Source organism: Lotus japonicus, chromosome 4 (genome assembly GCF_012489685.1).
Source record: "Lotus japonicus ecotype B-129 chromosome 4, LjGifu_v1.2".
NCBI classification, from domain to species: domain Eukaryota; kingdom Viridiplantae; phylum Streptophyta; class Magnoliopsida; order Fabales; family Fabaceae; genus Lotus; species Lotus japonicus.
The window spans coordinates 5,118,858-5,132,057 of record NC_080044.1 but is presented as its reverse complement, the minus strand read 5'-3'; the positions used below and the strand labels follow the sequence as shown (position 1 = coordinate 5,132,057).

Below are 13,200 nucleotides of genomic sequence, written 5' to 3'. Positions count from 1 at the left end.
ATTATCTATAATTATGAGCTGATTCTTGTTGATTTTATTACCTAAGGAAATAGCAATTCTTGGCCCCTAATCATGCTCATTTCCGTTTACTTGGTGGTGGTAATAAATTACATTAATAAGGTTATCAATTAATTGGGATTTGATGACCACCATTACCACATGGAGATAGAATCAGTTACAGGTGGTTCTTTCTACAAAACCTGATAGAAAATAAAGAATGGTAGTTAATTATGGGTTTATGGCTTTAAATCTGCCCAAGGATAATATGTAGCTATAAAAGAAAAGAAATACTTTCAAACTAGTGTTCTTTACCCGTGCGTTGCACGGCGATTAAATTTATTGTAAAGATGAATCAGTAGAAATATATTTTAACTTAGTTTAGGCTCTTTTCAGTAAGTAGAACAGAGATGGAACCGAACATATGTTATAAACATGTAGATGAATGACCACAGTAAATATATTAATTTGATTAGGTTGTATAGACCTCACAATGACAACACTTGAATAGTAATAAAAAATCAATTTTTAAGGAATGCATTACATTGAAATTGAAATAAGTTAAACATAACAATGACAATAACATGAACCCTTATTAGAAATTGTAGTCCATGATTAATGATAAAAATTTCATAACCAATCATGTTGTTAATCAAGCATATTTGAGCTATAGAACCTACAAAGGAAAAAATTTATATAAGAGTAATAATCAATAACCAATACAAATATAAATTGTGTATAATTTAAAAATGTTAAACAAACCTTATAGAAACGTCAACAAACCTTATATCTTGTAGTTAATGATCATACTTTAAAAAGATATAAGAAAATAATTATTTTTTTTTCATTTGTGTAGCCCATTAAGTTATTGAACGAAGACAAATCATTCATCTAAATGTAAACCTGTATTTTTCCAACTGAACCCACCCCATAAGTGGGTTGAGCTAAGCACACTCACAACCTGAGTCCATTTTGGTCGACCTAATTATTACTCCACCTCAATTATAATATTTTTAATTATTACTTAAATTTTCATGCATTGAATTATTACTTAAATTTCTAAAAGTAACTTAACATCACATAATTGATTATTGGAATTGGGTCACAACCTACCCAAAGAATTAATAAACAAAACAACTTTTCATAATACAAATGAAAAAGGAATTATGTCTTCCAAATTTCAGACCATGCAACCTAAATATCTCCACAGATACTTCATGGAGATGATGTTGTCGTGCATTTGTCGAGATTTATTAACAAAATAAGTGCAGTTATTTTGTTCACGTTCAGACGATAGCTAGGAGCGCTACTTGATCATGAGAGGTTCTTCAAAGAGTTGGTCGATACAAAATTCTGGTTAGCTCCATTCCAGCACATATCTATTGGAATTTCCTACATCAGTAAAATAAAACAACATTACAACATAGACTAAAAAAATTATCATAAAAATATATATTTTTCCGTTGAACAATTTTAGTGGTCGAGGTACCTGGGTAATTTTACCCTGCTGCAGAAAGGTCGATCAATTCGGACGACCTTCTCAATCTTTCTAAGGATTGTGAACTCTTGTACTCGTCGAACCTTACTCAAAACACCGATTATATCTAAAATTTTCAGATATCAGAAATTGTTAATACAGTGCGAATAATATAACTACAAAATAATTAACAAAGACTCACTGATAGTGGACGTATCCTCCCGGAAGTTGAGTTCAAAAAGATGAGTGTTTGATGGGTAGTATTCAGAATTTTCAAAACTAATAGTTGGTGGGAATTGGAATGACTGATAAAGTTGAAGAATAACATGAGGTGATTTATATAGAAATTTCAGATTTAGGGTTACTTCTCAATGCAAGTTAAAAAAAGGAAGGAAAATTAGGGTAATATTATGAATGGTATTTGAAATTAGCCGGCGCAAATTTTTTTTTTCAACCAAAATTTCAATCGTACGCTTATAGTGACTTTTGATAGCATGAGGTGATTTACCACTCAAAATAGGAAATTCAATCAATTCCAGGGTAATTTTTTCTTCATAAGAATGGAATGTATCAAACATGATATTAAATTACTACCCCGTGCGTTACAAATCATGATATTAAATAGTGATTCCATTTATTAAAATATTACAAACGCACGGTTCATTTATAATTATTATGAATGATAGGTCAATATATCTCATTTATGAAAATGATTAATTATAGGAAAGGTGTTATTTAACTGAGAAACGCATTGATTTAAAAAAAAAATGAGAAACACGTTGTCGACGGTCCTCGCACAGGTAATGAGTAATTATAGGAAATTCGAAACTATTTTGAATATTTTTGAAAAATAGTAATGCTATTTAAACACATGGATCTTGTGGTGCAAAACAAAAATTATTTGTAATTAAATAGTTGAAATAGTCAAAATGTTAATTAGCCATTAATATGGATATTTTATGTTAGCAATTAATGAATGACTAAAAAAATAATAATAAAAAATCAGCATTCAATAAGCTTTCAATAATGGGCCTCCATACAAAACTGAAATAAAAATGGGCTTTGTAATGTTTTGGTCCAAATCAATAAGACGGTGACACTTGTCAGGCAAAGAGAGAGGTTGAATGAAAGTAATTCTTAAAGTGCCAAATCAGCAAGGTGGGTCTCACAACCTTCCTCTTTTCTAAAGTATATAGATGATTCTAATGTGTACGTGCCTGAAAGGTGGTATCCTTTAAGGGAATTTTGAAAGCATTCAATCACCTATAAAATCAAATTAATTATGTCAAACAATTAGTTTGAGTAAAGCATGATTACTGGATTTTGAAAGGAATTGATATTTTTTTTGATAGGCAAATGTTAGTGGTTAGTTGTTAGTAAGTTAGAAAATACATTCAAAGTTCCCTTCTAGGATTCGAACCCTGGACCTTGCCCTTCCCACTCTTATGTCCCCTAGCTCTTACTACTTGAGCTAACCCTCGGGGACTGAAAGGAATTGATATTGATATGAGGATTAATTACTGGTGTCATTTCTTTGTTATGCCAAAGATAATACTTGCAATAGACTCACATGTTTGCATGATATCTGCATAATAGAATATATAGATGTTTTTTTTGGTTATTTCTATTCCCTGTCATACACAAAATGAATTGATGTGAGCCATTTAAAATCAGTATTCTTCACTCAAGGCATGCTTGATTATATAGGAGAAAATTTGAAGAGAAAGAGAGAATGGTGAGAAAAAAATTAGTTTCTACATTTTTGGATTACGAGAAATAGACTAGTGATAGATATACAGTATTTCTCGTTTTTTTTAAATCGAAAAGATAAATTGCACTCTTCAGGAATTTGATTCCTGGATCTCTCCCACCCAACTCACATGTCACCTAACTCTTACTACTTGAGCTATCATTTGATGACAATTTCTATCCTAAATAGAAAATGAGCTGAACATTTTTATCGTTGTTGAAGTATATGCAAGTGTGAATGAAGGAAATAGTCCCACATTGGATATGTAAGAAAGAGTTAAAGAGTTTATAAGTGGAACGACCCACTCACCCATTGCCTTAAGATTTTGTGGCGAATGTATGAGGATGATGTCCTAGATCACTTATGCTCTTAGCCTCTTAACCCGATGTATGGATCGTAAACTCCCAACCCCTCATGAGCCGTAAAACTGTGAAAAGTCTAGCGTTCCGCTGCGCCACTCCAACAATCGTTATTTTTTTCCGTTACTTGTTAAATAGAAAATGAGCTGAACATTTTTATCTTAAATATAAAAAATATTTTTAATATATATTATTTGCATATTTTTATTTAAATACAATATAAGACAAGAGAACATAATTAAGTGATATAGATCTTCTTTTTTTGACAAAGAAGTGATATAGATCTTAAATGAAATTTTAATTAAAAATATGAATAAAGCACAATAAAATTGTCCTTCTTGTGATTTTATCTTAAAATTTACTTGTAAAACCTGTTAATTTTGAGAATGCATGTGGTCAGTTATTTTTACTTGTGTTTTACTATTTGGTTTTCAATATAATTACAATGGTCAGTTATGTTGAAAGCATTCCTACAAGAAGCTAAGTGGTGCCGGGACAAACACTTGCCAAACTTTAATGACTACCTCAACAATGCATGGGTGTCGGTGTCAGGTGTAGTTATATTATATTGACGCACACTTATTTCTTGCTGAATCACAACATAACAAGGGAGGCACTTGACGCCTTGGACAATTACCATGCCCTATTGGTTATTTTTCGACTTTGTAATGATTTGGGTACTTCAACGGTAAGAGTGAGAATTGTCTTCCTATATATAAGAGTTAATTTGATATATCTCTAGTTAACGTGACATTTCTCAACATCTGTCTCGTAATTTTATAGGCCGAGTTACTGAGGGGTGAAGTAGCAAATTCAGTTATGTGCTACATGCGTGAAAGTGGTGTGAATGAAGAGGATGCTACTAAACACATTCGTAATTTGCTTGATGAAATATGGAAAAAGATGAATAAAGATCGGGTCACTCATTCACCTTTCCCAAGACCATTTGTAGACACAGCTATCAACCTTGCTAGAATTTCTGAGTGCACATACCAATATGGAGATGGCCATGGAGCCCCAGATAGAAAATCAAAGAATCGAATCCACTCTTTGATAATTGAACCCATTGTCCTTGAGGAGACGATTGCAAATCACGATGAAAGTGAAAAATTACCAATTTATATCCTAAATTGACCAGTTTCACTTTAAGAAAATAGAGAGAAGTAAAAGATATAATAAGTAATAATGTAATATCAAGAAGAGAAATTTCAAGTGAAGCTAATTGATTTGGATTTCAAATGGTTTGCTATTTGGGGGTAGTTGCTACTTGGGCATATGGTGGGTGAGTGGGTGACCATCTTATGTATTTACTTGGGGGATCTGTTGTATTTGAAGGCGTTTAGCCTATTCCCTCCCCTGCTTTTGCAATCTTTGTGGGAGCACTCTGAATCTTGCTACCTCTTTTACTTTTCTCTATTTTTCTATATTTGTAATTGGGTTATAGCTCTTCTTGTGCTATCTTTTAATTCAATTTGGCTTATGAAAAAATATGAAGAGAGTGAGACATCAAGAAGCAAAGAAATTGTGATGAAATAAGACGGAACGGGGATGAGACTCTAATGGGCCTGACCCAAACAATACAAACAAAAATGGGTGTGAATGAATCAAACTTGTAATAAGATATAGTTAAAGTGGGATGGGAAAAACCTACCAGGGCTGTTGATCATTGGAACCAATTCATGGAAAAATGCAAGAACTGTAAGAGAGAGTTGAAGATATGGAGCACTGAAAAATTCAAGAGGGCAGACAAAGAGATCTATGAGAGCCAGCAGAGGATTCAAGAATTACAGGAAGGCATCTTTAGTGAAGAAAACAGAGCAGAAGCCTACGAGCTGCAAAACCGAGTTAAAAGCCTCTGGAAAAGGGAGGAAATTTACTGGAACCTTGCGGTCCAGGATCAAACGGATGAGATGGGGTGACCAAAACTCCAAATTTTTTCATGCTTCGACAGTACAACGAAGGGACAGGAATAGGATTGATCGCTTGAAGGATGCACAAGGAAACTGGGTAACTGAGGAGAATGAAATAAGACAACTGATACAGAACCACTTCCAGAGCATTTACAGCAGCAGTTCCACCTCCTACACTGATGAATGCTTAGCAAATATTCCAAAGGTTGTGCATGAGGACCTCAATAGAAAGTTAATGGCTAAAGTAAACCCCTGGGAAATCAAGCGAGCTGTCTTTGATCTTGGAGACCTCAAAGCCCCTGGGCCCGATGGGTTAAATGGGCTTTTCTTCCAAAAACAATGGCCAACAATCCAAGATACAGTCATCTCAGCAGTGCAACTTTTCTTTGAAAAAGGGGAAATTCCGAAAGAGATAAATGAAACTCAAGTTGCTCTCATTCCAAAAATTGCTCAGCCAGAGAATATATCTCACTTCCTCCCTATAAGCTGCTGCAACTTCATTCTCAAGGTTATTACCAGGATAATTGTTACAAGGTTGAAGGGCTCAATGAACTCTCTTATCTCCCCCAATCAGAGTGCGTTTATTGGGGGAAGACAGATCCATGATAACTTGATCATAGTCGAAGAAGCATTCCATTTCCTTAAGAGAAACCAGGCCAACGGTAAACACAATGTGATCATCAAACTGGATATGAATAAGGCCTATGATAGGCTTGAGTGGAAATTCATTGGACGAGCCTTACTTGCTTATGGGTTTGATGAAGCTTGGGTTGGCTTAGTGATGATTCTGGTCCGAGGAGTCACCTACAGATACAAACTGAATGGATCCACTGGCAGTGAGCTTCAACCTCGGAGAGGACTTAGGCAGGGTGACCCACTGTCACCCTACCTCTTCATTTTGGCCATGGATTTTCTATCCCATATGCTACTTAATGCACAAAATTCCAACCTGCTCAAAGGAGTCAACCTGGCCAGAACAGCACCACCACTAACACACTTAAGTTTTGCAGATGATGCAATCCTATTTGCAAAGGCGGAGGAAGGAGAATTGTATCAAATGCAAAAGATTCTTGATCAACTCTCAAAAGCTTCTGGACAAAGAATCAATACTTCCAAATCTGGGTTGCTAAATGGCAAAACTATGGATCCTAGAAAGCGAAAGACACTTGCAGACATTCTCCATGTTGAGGTCTGGGACTCTCCAGGCTCTTATTTAGGCTTACCAGCTGAGTGGGGTAGGTCGAAAATTAGCTCCCTAGGATGGATCAAAGACAAGTTGCTGAACAAAATTCAGAGTTGGAAAGGGAGACTATTGAATCAAGCTGGGAAAGAAATTTTGATTAAAGCGGTATTACAAGCATTACCAACGTACGCTATGTCAATCATCAAATTTCCAAAAAGTTTTTGCAAAGATTTGAGTACAAGAATTGCTAATTTCTGGTGGAGGGGTGACAAAGAAAGGGGCATCCATTGGCGTAAATGGGAGGTGATAACTCAGAGGAAGATCAATGGAGGCTTAGGTTTCAAGGATCTCGAAGCCCTCAACCTATCCCTTTTAGCAAAACAGTCTTGGAGATTACTGAAGGACAACGATACTCTTTGGGGTAGAATCTTGAAGAGTATTTACTTTCCAAGCTCAGACTTTACCCAGGCTAGTTACCCCAGGCAATCCTCTTGGGTCTGGTCAAGCTTATTGGCAGGCAGAGACTTCCTCCTCAATAATGCAAAATGGAATGTGGGGAATGGAGAAAAAACTGATCTATGGAAGCACAGATGGGTAAGCTCAGGCGAAGTGTTAGGAGATGAAAACTCCAACTCAGGAGAGAAAGTTAAGAGCATCATTGACCCGGTGAGCAGGAAGTGGAACACGCAGAAGATTTTGGAAATTGGCCCTCCTATTAACCTGGGGAAGATCCTCCAAAATCCTCTTAGTTGGACCAACAAGGATGATGAGATGGTTTGGCCTTTTGTGAAAAATGGGAAATACTCTGTCAAGTCGGGCTATACACAGGCCAAGATGCTAGAAGACCCTGTCCATCTCAGAGCTTCTACCTCTTCATCACCAGCAAGCAACCTTTGGAAGAGAATTTGGGGATCCAAGCTCCCTCGCAAAATTCAAGTTTTTCTCTGGAAACTTTGTAAGAATGCAGTTGCAGTGAATGATAACCTTAAAAGAAGGAATTGTGCAAGATCTGATCTCTGTCCAATTTGCCACACTGAACCTGAAACAATCAACCATGCCCTCCTAAGGTGTAGCTGGACTAGAGCAATCTGGTTTGGTAATCAGTTGCAATTAAATCCAGCCTCCCATCCTCATCACAAGTTTGAAAACTGGTTTGCAGATACCTTAGAATCTATGAAGTCCCAGAGAGAGTTCTTCAACTATGCCGTTACAACTCTGGGCTACACTTTGTGGGAGATTTGGAAGACTAGAAATCAGTGTGTTTTCCAGGGGGTTGACCCAAACCCAGTGGTGACTAATAACAGAATCTCTATCAATCTCCAAGAATACCTGAGTGCGTTGCCAGAGCCTCCCAAGATCAACCTTGCGAGTGGTGGATCCGCTGCCAGAAAGGGATGGAGAAAACCGGCACCGTCGCATATCAAGATTAACGTCGATGCTGCCTTCGATGCAACCACGCGAAAAGGATTGACAGGCATCATCTTCAGAGACTCGGATGGAGAGGTGGTCCATGGCTCTACAGCGAGATTTATGGCAGCGTCCCCCGTGGTTGCAGAGGCTTTGGCTCTTAGAGAGGCAGTCTTCCTCGCTGCTAACCTGGGATGTGATCGAGTGATCTTTGAATCGGATTGTCTGGCGGTAATTCAAGCATGCAGAGGAGAGAAGGAAGTGTGGGAAATTCAACAAATTATCAACGACATAGTTGAGATGAAAATTGTTAAGAGCTACTGGGGCTTCTCTTGGGTGAATCGGTGTGGTAATAAGGCTGCACATCAAATAGCACAGCTTGCTCATCATAAAAGCCTGCAGAGGGACTGGGTTTGGCATCCTCCACCAGAGCTTGCGAGACAACTACAAAGAGACAAGGTCTCTTGAGTACAGCTTGTATAGGATTTTGAGCTTTTCTCCCTTTTTGTTTATAGCTAGCAGCCAAGTATCTCTTGTTTTGGCTTTGTTGCTACCGTTAATATGGGGGCTCTTGAATTTGGGTAACTAGGTTGGTCTAGTTTGTGGTTGCCATGTTGCTCCACTTTTCGTTTCATCTTGCAGGCTAGTGTGTATCTGCCTATCTTAAAGCCTTGTACAAAGATGTTTTCGTTGGGCCCTGTGCCTGGGCTTTGGCCTTTGATTAATGATATTGCAACTTTGACCAAAAAAAAAAAAAAACTTGTAATGAATGTTGAATGCATCAATGTGTAAAAGAAAACTTAGGGCTGCTCATAGGCTGATCATTTCAAAAATGTTTTCCTCTTTAAATTTTACATTTGTACAAAATTATTTTTCCTAATCATAGTTTTTTTTTTTTGATAAGCATTTTTCCTAATCATAGTAAGGAGTCTGCTATCTTATTCTTCATTTTTCTAAATAATGGAATACTGCAAGTACAAAGAATGTGGGAACTGTTTAGACATGTTCCATGCCTTTCTTGTAATATGCTTAATAGACAGGAGGCACTCTATAATATGCTGGCACCATTGCTGGGAAGAACATTTGTCTTACTCCTTCAGCCTTGATAATGGGGAAAATGATACCTGCTGCACCCTGGAATATCAGAAAGAAAAAATTGATTCAAAATCAAAATTTGTTGAAGCTTTTTGTATTTGATGAGAATGTGACAAAAATGATTCTTTTAAAGCAAAAATGAATATGAGAAACACTCACTGAAATCAATCTAGCTCCAATCCATATCCGTTTTGGAGAAGGAAATGGTATCATAAGTCGGCCAACGCCATATATAGCCACCGCGAAGAAATGGAGAACTAAGCTCAGTGGACGAGGATTTAGACCAGAGAGCAGAGCTGTTGGTCCCTCTGAGAAAACACTTCCAAGGCTCAAATAATCAAAACATGCTTGTCTCATTTCCTTCATAGCAGGATCAGGAGATGCACAAAACACCTTGTACAATGCCCCAGCTAATGTGTTTATTGTAGATGCCACTGGCTACAAATAGAATCAGGCAATGCACTAAGTTTTTCTTCCTTTTTCCACTAATTTGGTTAAGCATTGAAGTTACTATAACCTAATCATTCACCCTAAATGGTTAAAATAGTAGATTGCTCAAAATTGAGTGACTGGTCTATTTTTCCTGAAAGTTTGACGGCAAGTAAGTGTCTGGTAGAAGGAAATACGTTTGGGAGTTCCTAAATGTGAATACTTCTGTCAATGTAGTCCCTATGGACAGATTTGGTAAACTAAAATGGCGATTAAGGGACTAACTTGACCGACATTTTACATATTCAGCGACTTACAAACGTATTTACTTCTTTCGGGAACTAACTTTCTAGCGCCAAAATATTTCAGGCTCCATTCTTCACTCGCTCAAAATTATATTTGTTACTTACATACCTTGCGCAGGGTGTAGAATGATTCAAGGTATTTGCAAAGAGAAGAAGCATCACGCAGATCACGCAGAGGTCTCAGTAGATTCCTGAGCACAACAATATCAGCCAAAGCCACGGTCATTCCTCCTCCGGTTAACGGGTGGCGCATATTGAAGGCGTCTCCCATCAGAAGGGCACCGGGTGTAGGATGAGGTGAGGCAGGCATGCTTCTATTTGGCATGGTTCTCATGTTTCCTTTATCAACTGCAGCTACAAAAGAAGTATACAGCTCTGGGGGAACCTGAAAGATACAATTTCCACAATTAGTAGAATGAATATAAAACAGAAACTAATCAACAAAATTTAAAAATATTATCTAGCTTAAATATGTAGATTGCCCATTATTTCGAAAGACTTGGAGTTTGTTTGACAAGACCTAAATAATAAGTTAGCTGAAAGCTGAAAGCTGATACGCTAACTAGTTGTTAAGCCAAGAAAAAGATTAGATTTGTACCTGGGGAGCTACCACAGTTTTCAAATAGAGGGCCATTTCACCATTACCAAGGGACGGTAATTTTTGGCCAGGCACATCAACCAAACAACGAATCTCAGTGCTACTGATGGGATAGAATAAAATGGGTGAAGGATCACCCAAGATAACATGTCCATGATTTGCATATGGAAGATTACAGTTCTCTAAGACTAGGCCAACAAAATGAGAGGGTACTTCAACCTGCAGATATATATAGTGACATTTATCAAACAACATTTAACATTCTATGCTTTCTTGACTATAAATTTGAACATGTAAATCCATTTTACATGGAAGCTGAGAAATTAAAAATAGAAAACCTTGAACCATGTTAATACATTATCATATAACTGGAAAAGGAACCTAGCATCCTTACCTTAGGGTTGCAAAGAGAACGTCTCAAGTTGGAAAAACAACCATCACATACAACGGTGAGGGGAGCCTTTGCTATTAGCTCTTGTCCACTCTTGGTTTTGTAGTGCACCCCTGTAATGGTTCCATTCTCTTCAAGTAGAGATGTAACAGTTCCTTGTTCTAAGTTTACACTGCAAAAAATTAGGATGATACTATAAGGGGACATAACTTGAGTGCAAACTATAAACCTCACATAACTAAACTATCAAACAACTCCATAGATATCTCATTTTTCTCTCTATCGCTCTGAAATGCTGATACGGGAACTCCAAAACCCGTTACGTTGTGAACCACACGTAATTTGAAACCCAGACATATTCATTACTTCTCTCTTCTCTTCCTTCCTCACGCTGGTTATTTGCAAGGTGTCCGCAATATGCGGATGTCGACAAACTATTTTCGTTCTTTTTAATGAAAAAGACAATAAGGTAAAATTGTGTACTTTAGAAGAGATGAAGCCTTTTCTCGCATTCTCTGTATGAAACGGCCATTGTGAAAGCTTCTCCCAGAAACATCAGAATGAAATTTTTCCAAGGGGTAAGACAACTTGGTATCTTTACCATCCTTATAAAGAGCATAGCCAAAGACTTTTTGAGCATCAATTTCATCCACACAATCTGAAATGGTTCAGAATATTCATTTGTTAAGAACCATGATTTTGATCAGCAAAGTTAGGGGAGTTGTTCATACTTCAATAGTAACAGAATCATTTATCTATCAAATTCACACAAAATTTTCATATCTTGATAAGTTTCTTACTTACCCTCAAGACCCAACTCAATTAACTTGAGATAGCCCCCAGGTTGTAACAATTCACCCACAATCCTATCAGGTTCACTCAAGTCCCTTTCAATCACATGCACTCGCCTTCCATCCTGCAACAAAGAAGCACAAAGTAAGATCACTTAATTAGCATTCTCAAGGGTTTTAAATTGTAGTTGCAGTCGCGTTAGCAGCTGCGGCTGCATTTTAGAATTGTAGGCAAATGTGGATCGAAACGGGTGCAATTGTTGTCACGATGCTTTTTTGGGGACCTAAAATCCCTTTATGTTGCGGCCGCAATTAAACGGGTTAATTTAATACAAACATATGATTCATTCATGCAAAAATTAAGAGGGCTTTCCAAAACATCTCTTCTAGAAATCAAGCTTATTTTTGAAGTCATCTCTCACCAAGTTTGCAACTAGTGCAGAACAATACCAAGAAAAATTGACCTTTTAACCACAAATTTGAATCTGCTTAATTAATTAACTAATGACATTAGTACTTTCTGATGACCCTATTCCAGTCCATTGACTCTAAGAGCAAATCATGAAAAGGAAGAAATATAAAACTTTTCAGAGTTTTATTCTCTCTGTCTCTGATTGCTGGGAAAATGGAAAGGAAAAGAAGATATGACCATTATATAAGTTGAACAAATGTTCATCAATAATATCTACAAATATTAGTATTACTGCAACCAAACTTAAATAAACTCATGACAACTTTACTTCACATAAAATTTACTCTTGTTTTCATTCATCTACTTTAAGATTCTTTTCATTCATTACTACTATTTTTAAAACCAGAAAACCTGAATAAATTTTAGGAAGAAAAAAAAAACCTCATACCTTTCCAAGTGTGTAAGCAAGAGCTGCACCAGCAACCCCAGCACCAACAATGATGACATCTATACTTCCTTCACCCTTTTGTTGGCATATTCCATTTTCTGATGTCTTTGCACTCCCATTACTCTTTAAATGTAATAAACTTGAACTTGTGGCATTCCTCTTTGCTGCAAAACTGTACAGAACAAACAAAAAGGCCAAACTACAAGCGTAACAAGCCAATATACCTCCCAGCAAATACTGATAATCCATCTCCAAGAGAGTGGTGAAACTTGATTGGTTTGCAGAAGATGGATAGCACAATGAGAATGATGGTAGTAAATGAGACAAATTTTCTTGGTTATTGGAAGTTCTTTGTTCTTGTTTATGTATGACTTTTGATATGTTTAGAAGCAAGACTTCCTTTTCCCTTTTATAATGGCAAATGGATTGTTGTATAAACTTAACTGATAAGTATATCTCATAGATTCTTTAGCCTTTCTTACTTCTAAAATTTTGAATTAAGAAAACAAGATTCACTTCCCTACCTACCACTGATATGCGTGTGTGGGAAGAAAACAAGTATTTTCCATTTATTCGCATTAATTAACTAAGTTTGACAGATACTTAGTTTTTCTTAATTGTAGAGTGAGTTCTTTCTACCTGCCTAAT

General features: G+C 36.7%; 2 protein-coding genes across 2 annotated transcripts; one reads left to right on the top strand and one right to left on the bottom strand.

The window, feature by feature from the left end:
- The first annotated feature begins 5,341 nt into the window (after positions 1–5,341).
- On the top strand, positions 5,342–8,551 carry LOC130712164 (uncharacterized). The gene has a single exon (XM_057562003.1). The coding sequence runs from the start codon at positions 5,342–5,344 to the stop codon at positions 8,549–8,551; it is 3,210 nt and encodes a 1,069-aa protein (XP_057417986.1).
- Positions 8,552–8,872: 321 nt separating this feature from the next.
- Positions 8,873–12,940, bottom strand: LOC130710515 (squalene monooxygenase SE1-like). Its single transcript, XM_057559811.1, has 8 exons — positions 12,553–12,940; positions 11,706–11,817; positions 11,385–11,559; positions 10,905–11,073; positions 10,511–10,729; positions 10,022–10,297; positions 9,338–9,616; positions 8,873–9,217 (listed from the first exon to the last, which is right to left on the bottom strand). The coding sequence occupies exons 1-8, from the start codon at positions 12,799–12,801 to the stop codon at positions 9,113–9,115; spliced, it is 1,584 nt and encodes a 527-aa protein (XP_057415794.1). The 5' UTR covers positions 12,802–12,940; the 3' UTR covers positions 8,873–9,112.
- Positions 12,941–13,200: the final 260 nt, after the last annotated feature.